Raw genomic sequence first — 24,141 nt, 5'->3', positions numbered from 1 at the left:
AGTGCCCAGCCTCCTTCGGAGCCCGCTATTCCCCATGGTCCTTACGGAGTTCCCAGCATCCACTAGGACGTCAGAGAAACAAAAATAAAAATAGAGTGCGCCGTCAACGGCAGCCTGTACAGGGAAGGTCAATTCCCTTAGATATATAGACAAGAAAAGAGAATGAGTACTGGTGCCGGCTGTAGATCAAAACATAATAGATAGCAAGACCAATATAAAATACAAATAATTGATTTTATTATTACACATTCATAGAAAAAAAGAGGGAAGTTTTCCTATTCCTCAATAATAAAACCGAAGCAATTGCCAATATCTAAAATAAAAATGTGGGATGCCACAATCAGACCCTTCCAAATGTAATGTCCACAATCCCTGGCTAGGACACTAATCCACAATTGCTCACAAATTCAATCTGATGTGAAGTTATTACCAGACTTTGTGGATGGGGGTGCTGATACTTGTGGTAGTTCAGGTAAAGCCCGTTACCTGAAGGACCACAAGTATCAGCACCCCCATTCACCTCCTGGCGATATTTGGACTTACTTGCATCCGGGGAAAAAGAGGGGGAATGTTCCTGCACAACCAATTGTAAATGTAAATCAAAGGTATCAAAATATGTATGTTAAACCAGCATTGAAGAAAGTAGTTAATGGAAATAATCCAGATTTAATCAACCTGCTGGTGGTGCTCCCCGAGGTAAATGACAAATAAATCACTGAAAAAAATTGTTCCTATAAAGGGATCAGGGAACAGAGAAGTAAACCTCTTTGTGGGGGCACTCTTTAAATATTAATGTTATTATTGTTTAAAACGTAACTTTTATTATTTTTCAAATAAAATATAGTGTTTATCCTTACCTTAACAGGGTTTTTTTAGTAATTTTTTAGATATTTTTGTATATTTTTATTTATTTAAAAGTAATAAAGAAAATAAATAAAAAAACAAAAAGGTAGATATTTTCATTCCCTTACAGTAGAGGTTTTATATTTTAATAATTCAGACCTCTATATGAGGGTTTACCCACGGGTGAAAATATAAGAGACTGTATAACAAATGGGTAATTCACAGCCAATCCGTAATAGAAAAATTTATATTTGTTAAAAAAGTGGTCAGAAACTAATAATCTTATGACCACAATGGCACTTTAGTGATCCAAACGGAGCTGCTTGCCTACAACATATTTCCTAAAGTATGAACAGGAAAAATTGTATTTTTAGTATCTAAACAGTGCGAGAACTAGGTACACCAATTGCTATTAGTGTCAAATTATCAATCACGTCTTAGTTTCCAACGTACTCATAAAGTACCCTATTGTTCAATTTCATTGAAGACATAGGGCCTGAGCGCCACTAGTAGTAATCATGTATTGTCAAGGATAGAACAGTAAATGTTTTCTGTTTAAGGGAAAATGAAGGGTAAAGGAAAAAGGGGACCCCACAGAGGTATTCAATTGTATTGCAAACAATTATTTGTAATTCCCTATTAAACATAACAGATCTGACGAGGATGTATAATCAATCGATATCATGCTGAAGATTTAAGCAAACAGTAAAGATTGCTGATAAATATATCCTCCAATAAACAATTACCTGTTTCCTATTGGGAAGAAAAAGGAGAGAGAGAGAAAAGAGCTCCACGTAGATAGTAGCACTTATTTTGTGGCCACAGATGTATCAAAATGTTTCTTCTGTAACCTAGAAAATAATTTTTCATTCATTGGAAACATGACATTTGTTGCAAAAACAGATCAAGTGCCTTAGTGAGCTCAATCCCCCTGTAAATGAAAATAACCTATTGCACAGAACGTATCGCTTTTAGCTTGATAGTCTGGTTGACACAATAGTTACAAACTCAGATGTCACAGTGAGCTTAATCCTCCTGTAAATAAATTCACCTATAGCACAGACATATTACTAATGGCTGAGAATTATCATACTGGAAATCCTTGATAATTAGGTGCAATAGTGACCATAGAATAATGTTTTCACATTGGTAATTTTTAAAGAATTCTCTGTAGACAGTAAGTAGCCCGTCCCATGTGTCTGGCTAACTACTGCTGCCTTCCCATGTGTGTGCTAACACACAGTGAATGGGAGGTGAGAGAGTTAACCCGACGGCGGCGGGCTGAAGGAAGAAAGAAGTGATTCTGCTGTCGTCCGCTACGGCACCCTGCAGCCCTGTTAACAGTGTGTCATCGCAGGGCTTGGCAGGTACCGCCGTGCAGATGATGAGAAAACACTGAATACCTAACGGGGAGAGAGTATCCCCGTATGAAGCAGCCGCAGCAAGCGTCTCAGTCAGTGCCGATGGTCCCAGTGACGTGTAGCGGGATTTCCGGAAATAGCGTCACATGACGCTCAAAAACAGGTACTGGACGTACGTTTCACCCTCTACAGGGGCTTGATCACCATCTGCCTGTCTCGTATTCCCCTTTATGGGGATTATATACGATCAGCCTGATCCTAATTGGTTAAACTTAAGTGACAATGGGACTGCCCAATGAAGAATTGATTGTGTAATTAAGCACAATAAAATCACTTAAACCTGAGAGTGCAGTATAGAGACTGACTATTAATTGGAGTTGGTTACGCGGTGTAAGTGAAAAACAAATGGATAGGATTAAATAAAGAAAAAGGGGGCAGAGAATAAAACTAAATTAGTTGTATAGAAAAGTAATTTATGATTTAAATTAATCTGAAATAATTTTCCTATCAATGATAGTATAATTTTAGAAGGATGCGAGATTCAAACTTATGACCCGAAATTATAGTTTAGACTGTGGGTGAGAAGCTAAACCACATAGCCATGGAGCTGCCTCTATGTAGTCGTATCATAAGTTATACAGAGAAATATAAAAGTAAAAAATAATAAAAATTAAAAATAAATAAGGATAAATATAGAAATATATATAACATATTGGAATTTACTACAGAAAAGGAGGGAAGAATTAAGGATGAATTGTATAGACGGTAATTGAATATAATTGGATTAAGCTTAAACTAAAACTAAGAAAAGTTTATCTGCCAATGGGTGGATAGTATCTTATGGACAGCAGCGGGTTTCGAACCTATGACCCCACAATGATAGTCTAGACTGTAAATGGAAAGCTTAACCACATGACTACATAGCCACCTACATGTGATATAATTGTCAAGGTAAAAATTATAATGTTAAATATTCTGGCCCACATTGTCTTTTTATACGTGTTCAAAAATACTGACATACACATATGTATATATGCGCATGTATTGATTAGGGACCAAAAAGAGGGAGGGAGGGGGAAAAAATGGAGTGTTTTCTTAGATAATAATTAATGAATGGAATTAACACCATTGAAAAAATTAAACAGATAGAAAATGTGGAAGGAGAATGGGTGAAGAGATGATGTTGGAAAAAAGGGTATATTTATGTATTCAGAAATGCACTGTAATTGATATTTTCATTAAGGCCCATTGGGGATATGGAGCCCAACCTGAAAATCCATTGGCTTTCTCGTCTGAGGAGCTCCTTTTGAAGGTCACCACCTCTTATTCCCAAATTGATTTTCTCAAGTCCAAAGACTCGTTGGCCCTCTGAGGAGTTCCCATGTACCTTATAGAAATGCCTGGCCACCGTTGTTAGTGGTTTGAATTTATGGTTATCAGCTTCTGCATTTCGTATTGTCCCAATATGTTCCAGGATGCGTTGTTTAAGCATCCTGGAGGTCATCCCGACATAGTAAATGTTGCACGTGCATGTAATGCAATAGATAACATTTTTAGTCCTGCAATTAAAAAAGTCTGTAATAGTATGTTCTGAACCATATTTGTCCTGTATGGTAGTTTGTAAATGGATATATTTACAGACTTTGCATGACCCACATGGAAAACTACCTCGAACTGATGATTGTCTGGGACATTTCTCTTCAAAGTGGCTCTTCACCAACCTATCTTTGAGGTTCGGTGATCTCCTCCAACTCATGGAGACTCGCTCCTTTAGGACCTTTTCCAGATCATTGTCTAGGCGTAATACAAGCCAATGTTTCTGAATAATTTGTTTAATTTCTTGCCACTCAGTACAAACATTACCATCAAACCTGAATTCCATATCTCCCTTCTGTTGTTTCTTTTCTCTAAAAATCAAACTTTCTCTGTTAGTGTGTTCCACTTCTCTTCTAGCTCTCTTGATAAGTCTGTGACTGTATCCCCTCTCTTTGAGTCTACTAGTTAGTTCGACACTTTGTTCTTGAAAAGTGCATTGGTCCGAACAGTTTTTTAAGCCTCAAAAATTCACCCTTGGGGATATTTTTCACAGTCGGGGGAAAGTGAGAGCTAGATTGATGAAGTAATGAGTTTGTAGCTGTAGGTTTCCGAAAGAGTTCTGTGGCGATGTAACCTTGATCGGTACGGTATATGGATAAATCCAGGAAGGAGACTCTGTCTTTGTTAATAACATATGTGAATTACAAATTCAAATCATTTTTGTGCAAGTCCTGAACAAAGTCCTCAAATGTTTTCTCGTCTCCATTCCAGATGACCAAGATGTCATCTATATACCATAACCACATCAAAACACTTCTGGTATGATGGTCATTGCAATCAGAAAAAACTTTCACGTTCCCACCATCCAAGAAATAAGTTAGCGTACGTAGGGGCACAGGCTGCCCCCATAGCTGTGCCCCTTGTTTGTACGTAAAATCTGTTATTGAATGTGAAGTAATTGCTATGTAAAACAAAATGTAAGAGGTCCAAGAGAAAGAGATGGAAATCACTGGTTCCCTCTATGTCCAAGAAATATTTGATGGCATTGATTCCTTTCTGATGGTCAATCGATGTATATAGTGATTCCACATCCATACTTATCAAAAGTTGGGTATCCTCCAATCGTACATCATGAATCTTTTTCAAGACATCAGTAGTATCTTGTACGTAAGAGGGTAGGGCGACCAGATGGTGTCTGAGATGAATGTCAATAAATGTACTAGCTTGCTCCAAAAGGCCTCCAATCCCAGAGACAATTGACCTACCAGGAGGATGGGTAAGGCTCTTGTGTGTCTTCGGGAGAAGATAGAACGTCGGTACCTTAGGGTTAATTACTCTTAGGTATTCCAGTTAAGTTTTGGTGATCGTGCCTTCCCTAAATGCTTTCTCAATCAATCTAATATACAGAGTTAGGAGGTTCTCTGTGGGGTTAAAGATGGATCTTCTATAGCAGTCTGTGTCATTTAGTTGCCTCATGGCTTCTCTGACAAAGTTGTTTTCCCCAGATCACCACATTGCCACCTTTATCAGATGGTTTAACCACCACATCTTCCCATGACTCAATTTCAGTGATGGCCATCCTTTCTCTACATTTCAAATTACGTTGGGAGGATCTCTTTCGTCTCTATATTTCAAATTAAGTTGGGAGGATCTCTTTCGTCTCTGACGAAGAGATTTGATCGCTTCCAATGGGAGAAAGATTTAAATCTCTTCGGGAGAAAACGGCTTCTTAAAAAAATTTTTGCAACAAAAATAGACTCGATGCCTCAAATACAGGAGGATACCAAGAGACTCACGAGCTACTCACTGAACCCTGAATTAGATAGCATTGCCCAACAAGATCTAACCTCGGATGACAGGAGGGCGATTATTATGTTGGAGGAACTTCAAGATGATGTAGAAACACATTATGTGGAAACACAGGAAGATCCATCAACTAACAGATCAATATGTAAGAAAAGAAGTAATTTCTTCCCGCAGGATAATATATGCCCAGAGGTTAAGGTTTTTATGCGCCTCGTCTCCCAAGATCTTGACGACTTACATCAGAGATGAAAGAGATCCTCCCAACGTAATTTGAAATATAGAGAAAGGATGGCCATCACTGAAATTGAGTCATGGGAAGATGTGGTGGTTAAACCATCTGATAAAGGTGGCAATGTGGTGATCTGGGGAAAACAACTTTATGTCAGAGAAGCCATGAGGGAACTAAATGACACAGACTGCTATAGAAGATCCATCTTTAACCCCACAGAGAACCTCCTAACTCTGTATATTAGATTGATTGAGAAAGCATTTAGGGAAGGCACGATCACCAAAACTGAACTGGAATACTTAAGAGTAATTAACCCTAAGGTACCGACGTTTTATCTTCTCCCGAAGACACACAAGAGCCTTACCCATCCTCCTGGTAGGCCAATTGTCTCTGGGATTGGAGGCCTTTTGGAGCAAGCTAGTACATTTATTGACATTCATCTCAGACACCATGTGGTCGCCCTACCCTCTTACGTACAAGATACTACTGACGTCTTGAAAAAGATTTATGATGTACGATTGGAGGATACCCAACTTTTGATAAGTATGGATGTGGAATCACTATATACATCGATTGACCATCAGAAAGGAATCAATGCCATCAAATATTTCTTGGACATAGAGGGAACCAGTGATTTCCATCTCTTTCTCTTGGACCTCTTACATTGTTTTACATAACAATTACTTCACATTCAATAACAGATTTTACGTACAAACAAGGGGCACAGCTATGGGGGCAGCCTGTGCCCCTACGTACGCTAACTTATTTCTTGGATGGTGGGAACGTGAGAAAGTTTTTTTCTGATTGCAATGACCATCATACCAGAAGGGTTTTGATGTGGTTACGGTATATAGATGACATCTTGGTCATCTGGGATGGAGACGAGAAAACATTTGAGGACTTTGTTCAGGACTTGCACAAAAATGATTTGAATTTGAAATTCACATATGTTATTAACAAAGACAGAGTCTCCTTCCTGGATTTATCCATATACCGTACCGATCAAGGTTACATCGCCACAGAACTCTTTCGGAAACATACAGCTACAAACTCATTACTTCATCAATCTAGCTCACATTTTCCCCCGACTGTGAAAAATATCCCCAAGGGTGAATTTTTGAGGCTTAAAAGAAACTGTTCGGACCAATGCACTTTTCAAGAACAAAGTGTCGAACTAACCAGTAGACTCAAAGAGAGGAGATACAGTCACAGACTTATCAAGAGAGCTAGAAGAGAAGTGGAACACACTAACAGAGAAAGTTTGATTTTTAGAGAAAAGAAACAGAAGGGAGATACGCAATTCAGGTTTGTTGGTAATTTCTGTACTGAGTGGCAAGAAATTAAACAAATTATTCAGAAACATTGGCCTGTATTACGCCTAGACAATGATCTGGAAAAGGTCCTAAAGGAGCGAGTCTCCATGAGTTGGAGGAGATCACCGAACCTCAAAGATAGGTTGGTGAAGAGCCACTTTGAAGAGAAATGTCCCAGACAATCATCAGTTCGAGGTAGTTTTCCATGTGGGTCATGCAAAGTCTGTAAATAAATCCATTTACAAACTACCATACAGGACAAATATGGTTCAGAACATACTATTACAGACTTTTTTAATTGCAGGACTAAAAATGTTATCTATTGCATTACATGCACGTGCAACATTTACTATGTCGGGATGACCTCCAGGATGCTTAAACAACGCATCCTGGAACATATTGGGACAATACGAAATGCAGAAGCTGATAACCATAAATTCAAACCACTAACAACGGTGGCCAGGCATTTCTATAAGGTACATGGGAACTCCTCAGAGGGCCTACGAGTCTTTGGACTTGAGAAAATCAATTTGGGCATAAGAGGTGGTGACCTTCAAAAGGAGCTCCTCAGACGGGAAAGCCAATGGATTTTCAGGTTGGGCTCCATATCCCCAATGGGCCTTAATGAAAATATCAATTACAGTGCATTTCTGAATACATAAATATACCCTTTTTTCCAACATCATCTCTTCACCCATTCTCCTTCCTCATTTTCTATCTGTTTAATTTTTTCAATGGTGTTAATTCCATTCATTAATTATTAATTAAGAAAACACTCCTTTCCCCCCCCCCCTCCCTCCCTCTTTTTGGTCCCTAATCAATACATGCGCATATATACATATGTGTATGTCAGTATTTTTGAACACGTATAAAAAGACAATGTGGGCCAGAATATTTAACATTATAATTTTTACCATGACAATTATATCACATGTAGGTGGCTATGTAGTCATGTGGTTAAGCTTTCCGTTTACAGTCTAGACCAGTGGTTCCCAAACTTTTTTTAATCACAGCGCCCTTGAGCATCAGAATTTTGTTCACGGCGCCCCTAGGTCAAAAGTTTCTTATTGAGAAATTTAGAAAGAAATATTACATTAAAGTAAAATGTGCTTAAACTGCTTATGTGTCATCCTTAGGGTCAGTTATGTGGTGAGGGTCAAGATTTGCTTCTGTTTGGCCACATATTTTATGATTAGAAGCCACCAGCACTGGTTTTGCCTATTATATTGACCATAAATAATTTGAATTGGTCCTGGACCACCAACCCAAGGCACCCCTGCAAGTGTCCCGAGGCACCCCAGGGTGCCACGGCACACAGTTTGGGAACCACTGGTCTAGACTATCATTGTGGGGTCATAGGTTCGAAACCCGCTGCTGTCCATAAGATACTATCCACCCATTGGCAGATAAACTTTTCTTAGTTTTAGTTTAAGCTTAATCCAATTATATTCAATTACCGTCTATACAATTAATTCTTAATTCTGCCCTCCTTTTCTGTAGTAAATCCCAATATGTTATATATATTTCTATATTTATCCTTATTTTTAATTTTATTATTTTTTACTTTTATATTTCTCTGTATAACTTATGATACGACTACATAGAGGCAGCTCCGTGGCTATGTGGTTTAGCTTCTCGCCCACAGTCTAAACTATAATTTCGGGTCATAAGTTTGAATCTTGCATCCTTCTAAAATTATACTATCATTGATAGGAAAATTATTTCAGATTAATTTAAATCATAAATTACTTTTCTATACAACTAATTCAGTTTTATTCTCTGCCCCCTTTTTCTTTATTTAATCCTATCCATTTGTTTTTCACTTACACCGGGTAACCAACTCTAATTAATAGTCAGTCTCTATACTGCACTCTCAAGTTTAAGTGATTTTATTGTGCTTAATTACACAATCAATTCTTCATTGGGCAGTCCCATTGTCACTTAAGTTTAACCAATTAGGATCAGGCTGATCGTATATAATCCCCATGAAGGGGAATACAAGACAGGCAGATGGTGATCAAGCCCCTGTAGAGGGTGAAACGTACGTCCAGTACCTGTTTTTGAGCGTCATGTGACGCTATTTCCGGAAATCCCGCTACACGTCACTGGGACCGGACCATCGGCACTGACGGAGACGCTTGCCGCGGCTGCTTCATACGGGGATACTCTCTCCCCGTTAGGTATTCAGTGTGCTCTCATCATCTGCACGGCGGTACCTGCCAAGCCCTGCGATGACACACTGTTAACAGGGCTGCAGGGTGCCGTAGCGGACGACAGCAGAATCACTTCTTTCTTCCTTCATCCCGCCACCGTCTGGTTAACTCTCACACGTCCCATTCACTGTGTGCTAGCACGCACATGGGAAGGCAGCAGAAGTTAGCCAGACACATGGGACGGGCTACTTACTGTCTACAGATTATTCTTTAAAAATTACAAATGTGAAAACATTATTCTATGGTCACTATTGCACCTAATTATCAAGGATTTCCAGTATGATAATTCTCAGCCATTAGTAATATGTCTGTGCTATAGGTGAATTTATTTACAGGAGGATTAAGCTCACTGTGACATCTGAGTTTGTAACTATTGTGTCATATTTCCAAGGAACCAGACTATCAAGCTAAAAGTGATACGTTCTGTGCAATAGGTTATTTTCATTTACAGGGGGATTGAGCTCACTAAGGCACTTGATCTGTTTTTGCAACAAATGTCATGTTTCCAATGAATGAAAAATTATTTTCTATGTTACAGAAGAAACATTTTGATACATCTGTGGCCACAAAATAAGTGCTACTATCTACGTGGAGCTCTTTTCTCTCTCTCTCATTTTTTTCTCCCAATAGGAAACAGATAATTGTTTATTGGAGGATATATTTATCAGCAATCTTTACTGTTTGCTTAAATCTTCAGCATGATATCGATTGATTATACATCCTCGTCAGATCTGTTATGTTTAATAGGGAATTACAAATAATTGTTTGCAATACAATTGAATACCTCTGTGGGTCCCCTTTTTCCTTTACCCTTCATTTTCCCTTAAACAGAAAACATTTACTGTTCTATCCTTGACAATACATGATTACTACTAGTGGCGCTCAGGCCCTATGTCTTCAATGAAATTGAACAATAGGGTACTTTATGAGTACGTTGGAAACTAAGACGTGATTGATAATTTGACACTAATAGCAATTGGTGTACCTAGTTCTCGCACTGTTTAGATACTAAAAATACAATTTTTCCTGTTCAAACTTTAGGAAATATGTTGTAGGCAAGCAGCTCCATTTGGATCACTAAAGTGCCATTGTGGTCATAAGATTATTAGTTCTGACCACTTTTTTAACAAATATAAATTTTTCTATTACTGATTGGCTGTGAATTACCTATTTGTTATACAGTCTCTTATATTTTCACCCGTGGGTAAACCCGCATATAGAGGTCTGAATTATTAAAATATAAAACCTCTACTGTAAGGGAATTAAAATATCTACCTTTTTGTTTTTTTATTTATTTTCTTTATTACTTTTAAATAAATAAAAATATACAAAAATATCTAAAAAAATTACAAAAAAAACCCTGTTAAGGTAAGGATAAACACTATATTTTATTTGAAAAATAATAAAAGTTACGTTTTAAACAATAATAACATTAATATTTAAAGAGTGCCCCCACAAAGAGGTTTACTTCTCTGTTCCCTGATCCCTTTCTAGGAACAATTTTTTTCAGTGACTTACTTGCATCCACCAGATTTAATTCTGACACAAGTCACCTACAGACCCGGATTCATCCCCATCTGCCATTTGGTTTCTACTGCAAGAGACATCTAGGGGACTTTTATCCGGAAACAAAGTCTGGTCATAACTTCACATCAGATTGAACTTGTGAGCAATTGTAGATTAGTGTCCTAGCCAGGGATTGTGGACATTACATTTGGAAGGGTCTGATTGTGGCATCCCACATTTTTATTTTAGATATTAGCAATTGCTTCTGTTTTATTATTGAGGAATAGGAAAACTTCCCTCTTTTTTCTATGAATGTGTAATAATAAAATCAATTATTTGTATTTTATATTGGTCTAGCTATCTATGATGTTTTGATCTACAGCCGGCGCCAGTACTCATTCTCTTTTCTTTAACAACTCGGAATGACCACCTATAACCACTCCTGAGACAATAATAACAGAAAGTATTGCAGTGTTATACGAGATACCGCATTGCTTCCTGTGGTCACTGCAACAAAGAAAAGGTATCGGGAAGGAAAGTCTTGCATCTACTGTATCTTTACACTCACTGTAGGCCATCAGGTTACAATCATTATGGAAGCAGGATGGGAGTGCAATGTCAGCAAGTGGTGACTACAGCAGGAGAAATGACCAGAATCAGATAGGGGAGCCAGGTTTCAAATTCAAGGGAAGTGCCTAGTCTCTGCCACCTGTGACAGATGCACGCTTAAAGAAAGGCCCAGTCCAGCAAACATGTAAAAGGACCAACAAATATTTGATAATTTTTCAGAACATTTCTAATATACTCATGCCATGAGTTTATCTCCTAATCGGCAAGTGTACAAATCGTTCTAAATAAACTGTACTGGCAATACAACTAGATTTTTCCATTTAATAACCACACAATAATAGAAGCTAGAGCCAGATTAACTACAAGCATATGTGTGTTTATGTATCAAACTATGAACAAGTATTTTAGTTTGCAAAGACTAGAGTACACAGCTTTTTAACCCAGTTGAATGTGTGCTAAGTTTTCACCTTTTAGGGTGAAATGCTATGGTGATAGAATTGCTAGAGTACTAGACGCTTACAGCCAAGTAAGCATCGACTGAGAAGATGAAACATTTACTGATGATGATGGTTAGGTTTAGAATGAAAGAGGAAACAAACAAACTGACCATGAGCACAAGCGATATTTATTGGCAGGAAAAATTAGCTTTTATTAAAATTATTAATTTGAATATCCGGTATGGTACTGAATAAGGCATTGGAGCAAGCTAACCATATCGCGACTTGCCCAAACAAACTTCAACATGCCTATGTGGGACAAACTGCTGGTCTATCAACACACTCCCCTTGCAATGACACAAGAGGCCCATCTGTGTGGGTTTTGCTGCTGACCCCAGTAGGGTAAAATCATCCTAACCAGTGTACTGTAGGAGAGAGCACCTAAAACACGACAATGGCAAGATGGCCACCAACACACATTCTAATCTGCCAAGCAAACAAAAAGCAGAAGGAGGGTGGGAATGTTCCTTCAAGAAAAAGAGGCCCTAGACCAGGCAATTTGCACCTATAAAACCCCCTCACTAAACTCCACCAATTATTTTAACAGGGCCAAAACTTTTAAAATCAATAACCTTATCACACTTCTTTAAGTCATCTTGGTGATACGGGCTATCCCATCCTTGGGGATCACACACTTCTTGGTATTGTACTATATGCCAGATGTAATTCTATGCATTTCTTATTTCAAGTGTATAGTGTATGGGCAACTACAGAGCAGGTATTCTCAGGTTCAATGGGATGCCTGCTGCCGCTGCAATAGCTTTCAACTCTATTCTCTGGTGGACATAAACGGTCTCCGTCACCACTGCACTAGCATTTGGTTCATAGTTCCACATTACAAATTATCATAGATCATTGTTCTGCTCTAAGCTGTTTATATAGCAGAGCTGTGTGTATTTCATCAGCTCCCACAACTGACACAAACTCTAGGAGGGGAACCATATATAAAGATTAGTATAGAATAATAAAGAAACATGCAGGGGTATATCTGCTTTTCTTCATACATTGATACATTCTTCAGTATATTAACATGTTTTTGCTCTTGTTTTGTCCCTGTTACTATGGAAGCTACAATTATTCAGGATTGAGACAGTACAGGCACAAATCTAGATTATAGAACATCATTGGGCATACTGAACATACAGAATGGCTTTTCCTTCACTTACTCCTAAAATACAAAAAAAATTAAAATGATCAACTTATTTTGTTACTCATAAGAGCAGTTTCTATTAACACTGACAATCACATTTTATTCATTTATTTACTCTATTATTTGTTGTTGTTTTTTTAAATATTTAGATGAAGCATTGGTTGCTATGGGCAACAGCTCACTTGTCCTCCTTAGAAGGACTGAGAAGTCTCTCCCCTTTGAGAAGGCTCAAGCTATTTTGTGTGCAAAATGGTTCTCCAACAGTAGAGACTGTAGCATTCAAAGGATCATTCCAATTCAGTGGGTAACAAAGCAGTATACCTACAGATAAAGCCATGCTCATCTTACTGTGACACAGCATGCTGTGCCAGGCTGTGACTATTTGCAGATTGTGATAGCTCTATTAATTCCATTAGGACTAATTGGGCATGTCGCTCAGCGTGTATAACCGATTTGAGGGTGCCCGCGGTCACTACGGACATCGTCCGGCCAGCCCTGCTGCATGCCCAAGTGGGCGAGAACACTAGCAACCGCAGTAAATATAATGAAGAAAGATGCGATATGTCGCTCCGACCTTCATTACATTGCTCAATACGTTTTGATTTCTAGACATTGAAATACACATCGTAACGATGGTAGGATACACCTACCTCTGTGTAAACGGGAACAAACCGCACTTTTTTGGCCTGTCCACTGTGATGAACTCAAGTGCCACTACTCTCCAGCAGGCAGTAGGCCCATCTGAAAAGGGGTGTAGTATGGTATGCCAGCGGCCGGGCTCCCGGCAACCAGCACCCGACCGCCGGCATACTGACAGCGTGGCGAGCGCAAATGAGCCTGCGCGCGCCATGCTGCGGGCACGGTGGCGCACCACGCTATTTTATTCTCCCTCCAGGGGGGTCGTGGACCCCCACAAGGGAGAAAAAAAGTGTCGGTATGACGGAAGTCGGAATTCCGGCGCCGGTATACTGTGCGCCGGGATCCCGACAGTCGGCATACTGAAGACCACCCCTGAAAAGACCAGATTGGCAGCAGAAAAGTGAGCCCAGCCCAGCAATGCTTGGGACACTGTTCTACACCCCCTGGCACACATATCTCACATAGACAGTGCTATCCACCAACCCAGTGCCTGCTGTACCACGTAGGAGAGAGGGAAACAGTAATGTGCACGTAAGACACCTGTGGCCCCAGTCAGATATCTCGAACACTAGATTGTGTAAGTGTTGGTGACCAAGATATATTTAAGGACAAAACTGAACTTGTGTTACCGTAACTAGGGGGGGCGGGGGGTTTGGGGCGCTAAGGGGGCATGCGCCTCGGGTGCAGGATTTGAGGGGGTGACAAGAAGTTAGAGGAACAGGGTTTTTTTTATTTTACCGGCAGTGCTGTGCTGCTCCAGTGAGGCAGCAGACAGCACCCTTGGCAATGTCTCTGACCCACCTGTCTGCTCACAGCTGGCTCCAACGCTGTGCGGGTGAGCTCCAGTACCTGGGATCTCTTCTATGCCGGCTACTGTCTTAAACTCTCTTCTTTGCCATGCAGTGCTGCGACGAGTGTGCGGTGCACTGTACAAGCTCTAGAAGCGCACTGTGCTCTCAGTTAGCAGTATCAAGCTCCGCTTTGCCTCCCAGATGGAGGGATTTGGTGTAGCTCATAGGGGGATGTAATGTAGTGATGTAGTGTACCACATAGGGCATGCAGTGTAGTAATGTATTGCAGTATATAGGGGCATGTAGTGCACTGACGTGGTGTAACATATAATGGGATGTAGTGTAGTGATGTAGTGTAGCATATAGGGTATGTAGTGCAGTGCATAGGGGCATGTAGTGTAGTGATGTAGTTCAGCATGTAGGGGATGTAGTATAGTGATGTAGTGCAGTGGATAGGGGAATGTAGTGCAGTGACTAAGTGTTATGATATAGTGCAATGTATGGGGACACACAGTGGAGCATGTAGTTGAACACGCTGGCAGGGCATGTGACGCATACTGTAGGGCAGGCATGTCCAAACTGCGGCCCTCCAGCTGTTGAGAAACTACACTTCCCAGCATGCCCTGACACACCTTTAGCATTCTCTGACAGCAAAACTGTGTCAGGGCATGCTGGGATATGTAGTTTCACAACAGCTGGAGGGCCGCAGTTTGGACATGCCTGCTGTAGGGCATTTGAGGCACAAAGGGGAATATTGTCCAATAGTATCACCTTTTTCAAATTTCCTGGTAGTCTGACAGTTTGTTTTACTGTTGTTGGGGTTTTTTTTTTTTGTTTGTTTGTGGTTGGTTGTTTTTTGTTTTTTTTGGGGGGGCGCAAACTATTGCCTTGCCCCGGGTGACGAAAATCCTAGTTTCGGCCCTGGTATAGCTGTTCTGTACCCAATTAACACAGATGAACTGGGTGTAAAAAAGGAACAAAAGGGAGTTTTATAAACTATCGTAAAAAAAATTCTCTGTACAGAGAATGAAATGCGTTGATCTGCTCACTCCTCACACACTGCTGCTGCAGTAATCACCCTCAGCAACCGTCTAATGGACTTTCAAGGAAACATCGGTGAAGCTCTCCATACCTGGACAGACCACGGAGAAGTGCCCAAAGCAAACTATTCATGGCAGTAACGACCACCAGAGCTCCCAGACCCGATGACCGATACCTCTTATAAAGGACAGTTTTACATCTGGAAGACTTGTATCCCCTAACTACCGGATTCTTAGGGTATCAAACAACGGGCGAATATATTGAGACCTATGTGGTACTGACTATAATGGAACTGTCTCTATCGAGATAACCGTTACTAGTTACTGAGTGTTATATCCCTCCATGCTCAATTAATGCTGTAGGGATTTTAATGTGATTAATGCTTATCTTATTAAACCCTGTGTTGGGATAATATATGTTACTATTGTTATATCCCTTTGCTATTGACCGTTAGTATATAACAGTTGTGTGTTCAATTTTAAAATTAATAGCTTCAATTACCATTTCATGATACAAAGTAGCAATTTAATATTTTTCACACCAGCACAGTGAGAATTCTTTTTTCTTTTTTTTTTTAGAAAAAATTCTTGTACTGTATATTAAGTCAAAGTCTAAGCTAAACTTGCAACAGGAGCCATATTAATTAGTATATTAGCTCTGGAGCATGTGAAGACATCCACAATATTCCAATTTTGTCGTGAGACTACACATACTGATATCCACTCATTATAAAACAATGTTTATTGATCCTTAAAAGTATTGGAAATCGTATATTTGTAGACTGCTGTCATTTTAAATAGATTATTTTCTTTAATATAGATTTACATGTAAAATGGTCACACAGGTGATGGACATAACAAAATCAGAACCAAACATTTATCTAAGCCTATGACTGCTGTACGCGTTTGCATATTCCAAACAAATCTATTTCTCATTGTGGCAGCTTTGAACTATACAATGGAATGCTGCTGCTTTGGTAAACTTCTAACATGAATGCAAGAGAGTTCATCACTTGTTTTCCATATATCCACACTTTATTATAGCTTGCATTTAAGTTTTGTCCACATCTAATACATTATTCATAATTAAGCAGGTTTGGCAGATGTCCTTCCTAGCCACCTGCTGGTTGCTAGTAGTATTGCACCTAACTTACTGAAAAGATTTGCGAATTGTATTAGAAACACATGTAGAACCTTGTATAAAGCTTGACTCATCAAGAATAAGCAGAATTGAAATAAAAAGATCTATGCTTACAGCAAAGCATTATTCCTTGCAGAACAGTCAGACATAAGAAGCTATTCTATTATTTGGCTTATTAAGTAAGAGCCTTCGATAACGTTAAGTAAGTTGATATTATCGGAGTCAAACATGAAAATAATACATTGCATGTCTGGCACCCATGTTAATAAAGGAAAGGTTTCAGAAAAGCACAGCAAGCGACTGGCATTAAAATCAGACAGATCGTGAAGTTTCAACTACAGGACATTACTGCAACTGCTTCAGAGGCAAAGAAAACATCACTCAGACGGAGTTCTGTCTTGTTAGACATTTGTTGTATTAAAATACAGACGTGTTCTGATACACTATTGCTGCAGTTGCGCCAAACATCCCCTTTCGGCACACCTGGTCCCGTGAGATTCTGCTAGCGTAGGGCGCATATTTTTTTGCGTCTTTATTGTTGACATAGGGTTTTAGTCGCAACACGACTAGGATGCACCAGGAGACTGTGTAATCTGATAGGAGACACTTGTATATCTGTGTGTGACGGAGTCTGTACACAAATTGCTACAATTCAACAGCCACTGCTTTTTTCCAATGCAAGTTTCATTGTACTCCGTTTGTATATAGATTCAGTCACACACACAATATACAAGGGTCATATCAAATTCATCAGCAGAATCTTCTCCTACATCCTAGCCACACTGGGTTGTGAGTAAGACGCATTTGCAGCAACAACAAAAAAAAAGGAAAAAAAAAAGACATCAGACGCTATTAAAGTTGCATGGGAACTGGCAGCTCATTCCCGCCAGGCATTTCGCACTGCATGGTGTAATGAGGCTGGATCTATGAGGACACATATGTATGTGCATATAATATTTTGCTTTTTAAAAAAACAAGAATGAAACCGCTAATCAATCAATTTCCACGTGACAATGCATGACATTCTCACCACCTGCTTTGTTTGTGACTACCAGTATTTTAGATAAATGTTTACATGAGAATGTGCATGAATGTACTTTATTATTGAAATAAAGGGACCTATAAAGAAATGCATAAACATTAAGGAAGCAATTCAAATAAATGTAATGTAAGGGCGGTGCACCGTTGGGACAGCATGTGAATACTGGCAACAGCAGCCCACATCACCACTGCATCATGCACAATGTTATACTACTACATATATATATATATATATATATATATATATATATATATATATATATATTTATATTGAGTGTACTGCATCAGAACATTGCCATTACATAGGGCACAATGAGCCTGATTCTGTAGCGGCTCATGTCGCAAAGTACTGCGCATGTACAGTACACGTCTGCGACATCAGTAGCACTACGGCATCAGACCATTAAAGACTGACAGTCCAATGCCATTAGGGTGCGGGAAGAGTGGCAATAGCCTCCATTTCTCAAAACGGAGGCCTTGCCTCTTGTCCGGACCTGCGATGGGTGGTTTGCGCGTCACCATAGGTCACGCAGCCACCCAATGGAGAAAATCCGTTACTGAATCCTTGGACGCAGTTCAAACCAGTAATGCAGCAGGAGGCGTGACGCCCCCTGCTGCATTAGCCTATTCGTGCTATCGCTGCTGCTATGTGAACAGCAGCGATAGCAACTCCGATCAAATCTGAATCAGGCCCAATGTTAGGCGTGCCATATGTAAGGGTTGGGTGCGTGCACTGCATCGGTACACACAATCTTACATCACATTTAACTGAACTGACCCCTAAGACTGAAAGGAACATGAAGGCAATAAATGAAATGCGTCTCACCTTCTGAAAGAAATCTTCACCACTTTTGCCTTTTCCTTCTGCCGCCGCTGTGAAATGAAAAAAAATTCTGTTTAATTACATATTCTAGTAAACCTGCATAGAATGTTATTATATTCCATGTTACGCCTTTATTATAAATTGGCAAAATTAAACTTTTTCAATTGCAGACCAACTGTTTCTTGTCTACAATAGTTACTATTTATGATTTAAAAGGATAAAGGTGATTATTGGTCTCACCAGGCTCCTCTGCTCACTGCCCTTTCCTAGTCCCACTAATATTCTAAATGTGTCAAACACCATAGCAGACTGCAAACAAAGAACCATCTATTTTTTTTATTTTTTTTCATCACACAGCCACAAAACACAATCCCCCAAGAGATTTTGGATGTTGGTTCCACTGTAGAAAATAGAAAAATATTATAGAAAAAGAAGAAAAGAAAAAAAAGTTAACATTTAACCAATTGTTAAAATAAGAAACAGTGTTGGAATGGTCTTTTTACAGAAAAGATTAAATAAAAAAATCTCTAGGTAGACCTAGTTCAAACTGAAATTTTTATTAAGGTTTTCAGCATTTTATAGTGTGTACCTGCAAGATGTTCTGAAAGTGCTGAACTGCTGAGGGTACAACATTATCCTTTAGTGATGTATAATGTAGTTTTGTTTTAATTCTATATAAGGGATATGAATAATGTTGCCTCATTTGTTGAGGATTTCAGAACTGTGACATTAAGTTGCCAATTAAACCTTAACTGATTTTTATCTCTAGTAAACGTTTTAGAAGACTAATAAAAGTAAAATTTTAGACTATTTATATCTATATTTACGCAGAGAGTGCAGTTTTTGCCTTAATTTGACTGAAGATAAAAATCACTTGGCCCATGTAGACTTTTTTTTTTTTTAACCTTATTGTTACCTCAAACCCTACTGGATCCTTAGTCATTATGCCTATCCCAAGAAAATTTATATTACTCTACTGTATTAGCATCTACAAACTCTGGCTTTCTGGTCTTCTGCAAACCTTTGCAGTTCTATATCTCAAAAAATTCTGGGAGCACCACCAAATATGTGCAGTCGCATAATTCCAGTAATTGACCAGCCTCTATACTGGTTCATGTTTTATACTTTTGGTTATTATTTGTGTTCACTAGTGCATACTCAATTTTTTGAATTTTTTGAATTGTTTGAATTGCTATCCTCATCCCACCTGGTTACTTATTGTTAGAAACCTACATATAACACATTTGTGAATGTTTGCTAAGTCACGTATTTTGACCCCCTGAGAAAGAATATTTTTCTACTGTTTAAACGAGGAATACAATAAAACCTTTAAGAACAGCGGAAAAACATTTTGTATCTCAGACTTACTAATTTAACCAAAAATATACCACTATTCTTGGCTTAAGAGGGGTAGGTAGAGAAGTGAAAAGTAATGCAAACACATTCCTCTTGAACTGTATCTTACAGCACAAAAACTACAGTATTTGTGAAAAAGACATGTACCTCCGTGCTAGTGCTACATGAGATTTAGGACTTTGCATCAAAATGTCAGTATGTATTGTAGTATGCTATGTTTATATGCTTTCAACGCTATACGAGTGCTACCTACTGAACTACTAATGTTTGCTTCAACATAAAATATTTACTTTTTGGAGCAGGTGTTAGCCATTAATGCATTAATGTTTGCAACACTACTAATGCTTTTACAGAATCTCTGAACCTGTACACAAAGTGTTACAATGTCAGTCAGAGACTCCGCTGCATACAGATATACAAGTGTCATATCAAATTAATCAGCCCAACCTCCTTGTGCGTCCTAATCACACTGTGTTGCAACGAAGATGCATTTATTTATTTTTTGGGGAGGGTGGGGGGAGAAAGGGGGGAGATATGACGACACCTGACGTTAGCAAAGTTGAACAGGTCCTGGCACCTGCTAGATGTACGAGGACACATTTGTATACATACATGCATGCATACCTACCGTATTTTTCGGACCATAAGACGCACTTTTTCTCCCCAAAAATGTGGGGGAAAAAGTATGTGCGTCTTATGGAGCGAATAAGACGTGTTTGTGGGTAGCGCCGGCGGCCGGCGGGTAGCGGCGGGTCCTGGATGCTGCTGCTGCGCCGTCATCAGCAGAGCGCCCGCATCTCAGCAGCAGAGCCGGCATCATGTGACTCCCCCACTCCCCCCCACCTCCTCCCTCCTCAGGAGTGCACCGCGGGCAGCGTTAGCTGAGAGCCTGGACGCAGGGAACCACTGGTACTGTCAGTGTGTGTGTGTGTGTGTGTGTGTGTGTGTGTGTGTGTGTGTGTGTGTGTCTATGTGTATGCTGGCTCTGATGTGTGTGTGTGTGTCTCTGTATGCTGGCTCTGACAGAAGGCTGCACTGTACAGAATCCTTGTAGGAGTCTGAGAAATCACACAGAAATATCTCTTAGAGCTTGGTGAAAACTAGGGAGGCAGCCCAAGGATGATAAAGCAGAAATGGTTCAGAATATTTTTTTTCCAGTTTTCCTACTCTAAAAACTAGGTGCGTCTTATGGTCCGAAAAATACGGTACATACAACCACAGAAATAGAGGAACATTAACGGCTATGCTGTGTTTTTTATTACCCACAGTGACGTGCCATGATTTGTAAGATGGCATGCAGTACATCTAACTAATTTACTTCTGGTGACAAGTGGGGTACAGCTTCCCTATGTATCTAAAAATGGTTACATCTACACTCTGGTTAATGCATTCTATGCTCTACATATATATGAGCATTCAACAGGAATCATGACATGATGTAATGTCTGATATTCCCTGAAAGTTGTACAACGCAAGTCCAACAAGCAGAGGCAAATATTCATGAGGAAAGAAATCCTTGTTCTACAAAGCTATTTATAAGCGTGATGTTTCACTCTGGTACATGGCACCCCAGTAACTAAATAACACTCATTTTAACAGCAACGTCACTAGTTCATTCATTTAATGATGCTTCAGCCCAGATAAAATGGCTGTGTCCTCTAAGAGACCCAACTCGTACAGCATCTTGGGAAAATTCCCCTGTACTTTGTGAATAAATTTCCTCATTGCTGTTGTATGGGAAACTGGAAAAGATTTCTACATTTTAAGCTATTAAATACCACCACAAGCTGCACTTAAGTCAGCACACAGTGAATCCAGCATGTCCTGGATTTGCAAATACAAGCATGGCTTTTTTTCTATCCAGAAAGTTACAAAAAGGAGAAACGACACAAACATGAGCAGTATATTTCCTTGTACACATCATTGTGAGGAGCACCGATATACAATTTAATTAATACAAATGTCAAGGGCAGTAAGGGAAAAGCTCATGGTGTTTTTTTTCCAAATAAAAGCTTTTAGTACCACTAATATACATTACACAATTAAAAATTGCCTAGTTCTGAGCACACTAAATAGAAGATCCCTTACCCAAGACTAGATCAGAAACTCCAATTATGCCAGAACCAAAACTATTTTTTTTATAATTTATTTTTTACAGAACAGAAAAATGATATATGGCAGACAGGGAAGTGCAAGAAAAATGTAAGAGATACAAAGGGTTTATACAGTACCAATACTATTTAGGTACTTTAAACTGTCAGCAGTAAATACATGAGTTATATGGAGACCATGCTAATCTAATACTTTCATGTAGAGATATTGGTCAGTAAACTCTGCTACATTTTTGCTGGATAAAGACGTGTTGTTCACATAATTTAGTGTGTTAATGGTTAGCAGTCAAAGTTACTCATTTATTCTACACTCCAATTCCTGGGCGACTTAGATTGTTTCACCAATTCATTTACTGTAAACTGCTCTGAGTAATGAAAACTAAATAGTTAAAATACCCAAAATAGTTTACCCTCTATGGGGTATATTCAATTAGGGTCGGATCCATTCCTACATGCATTTGTCGGAATGGATCAGACAACCCCTATTCAATCCCATCTCAATTCGGCTTTAAAAAAAAGTCGAATTGAGATCAGACCAGTGAGCGGAGGAGAGGGGAGAGACCAGCTGGGACAGCCGCGGGCAGACGGAGGAGAGCAGCGCTACAGCAGTGCTGCAGAAGGATGTCTCACAGCCGCCAGACCTCACGGCAGTGTCCACCTGGCTCCAGCAAGTGTGACCTCACTTGCTGGAGCCGGGTGGACGCTGCCGTGAGCGGCGCCGCTGTGAGACATCCTGCTGCAGCGCTGTAGCGCTGCTCTCCCTTGTATGCCCGCAACTGTCCCCTGTCTCCCCGTGGCTCTCCCCCCTCTCCTCCGGTAAGGTCCCTCATCTCAGTCCGCCATTTTTTTATGTCGGACCGAGATGGTCGGAAACGGGGCCAAACCCTGTTGAATTAGGCCCAGTTTCCTTCAAAAGAACGTGAATCGGCAGCTATACCCCCGATTCACGTACTATTCGACAAATCGAATTCCCCGACTTGTCGAATAAAAACAGCTGGGATTGAATAGGTCGAATCACGATTCGTCCTTAAAAAGTCGAAAACTGCCGTCTTTTTAACAGACGGCAGTTTTCGACCCTAATTGAATATACCCCTATAACTTCATGTAGAGCCTCCAATCATAATCATTTGAATATAATAAAATCAGTGGTACGAAAGAAAAAGGGAGTGTGTGGTAAAAAATTAAATATAATAATAATAATAATAATAATAATAATAATAATAATATTATAGAAATAAACAAAAAAACATAAAAATACATACTAATTATATATATATATATATATATATATATATATACATATACATACATATATACACACACACACACACACACACATATACATACACACACACATACATACACACATGCATACATACAGATGGGTCCACGTTTAACTTGACCTTTAATAGGATTAACTGAGACTGGCCAGTCGGACTTAATCCCCTGCTGTATTGTTCTCTGGACTGTATTGCAGCTGAGATCAATAGATGAAGGGTTTATGCTAATAAGTAATTTTGTGCCTAGCCGCAGAAAACTAGTCAAGATAACCGTGTGTGTGTGTGTGTGTGTGTGTGTGTGTGTGTGTGTGTGTGTGTGTGTGTGTGTGTGTGTGTGTGTACATTATAATATATATATATATATATATATATATATATATATATATATATATATATATATATATATATACACACACACACATACATACATACGCATCAGCTACACAATACAGTTTACATTATTATCATATTAAAAAAAATATATCTATTTTTTTTTTGGGGGGGGGTTTATGTACAAACATTGTACTGTCAATTTTTTTACATTTTACAATAATATGTATGGTGTATTTTACTGATGTATCGTTTCAATCTCTCTGGGTGATTTTTTGGTGAGAGGGATTATTACAGGCCTCAACGGAGAGTATCCATTAAAGCTAAAAGAGACAGAAGAGAACTCTCTATACGAAAACTCAGACAGGGTCACACCTGTTCGTGCATCAACAAACATACATCAGCACACTCTGGAATTTTAGTGTGTATATATATATATATATATATATATATATATATATATATATATAGTTTCATTTATTTTCCCCTGCAGCTACCACTAGGAGGCACACGGCAAGACTTTAGGTGGGTTTACCCGTTTTAAGTGGCTAAACCCAGTCTGTTT

General features: G+C 39.2%; 1 protein-coding gene across 2 annotated transcripts in view; it reads right to left on the bottom strand.

Annotated features, from left to right (window-relative positions):
- Positions 1-24,141, bottom strand: part of BICC1 (BicC family RNA binding protein 1) — a 420,840-nt gene that overhangs the window by 259,300 nt on the left and 137,399 nt on the right. For both annotated transcript variants that reach the window (XM_063961749.1, XM_063961748.1), the window contains exon 2: positions 18,503-18,549. In XM_063961749.1, coding sequence (XP_063817819.1) covers positions 18,503-18,549 — 47 coding nt within the window. The remainder of the gene's footprint in view (positions 1-18,502; positions 18,550-24,141) is intronic.

Source organism: Pseudophryne corroboree, chromosome 3 (assembly GCF_028390025.1).
Source record: "Pseudophryne corroboree isolate aPseCor3 chromosome 3, aPseCor3.hap2, whole genome shotgun sequence".
NCBI classification, from domain to species: Eukaryota; Metazoa; Chordata; class Amphibia; order Anura; family Myobatrachidae; genus Pseudophryne; species Pseudophryne corroboree.
The sequence above is the reverse complement of the archived record's forward strand: the minus strand, read 5'-3'. Positions and strand labels throughout refer to the sequence as shown.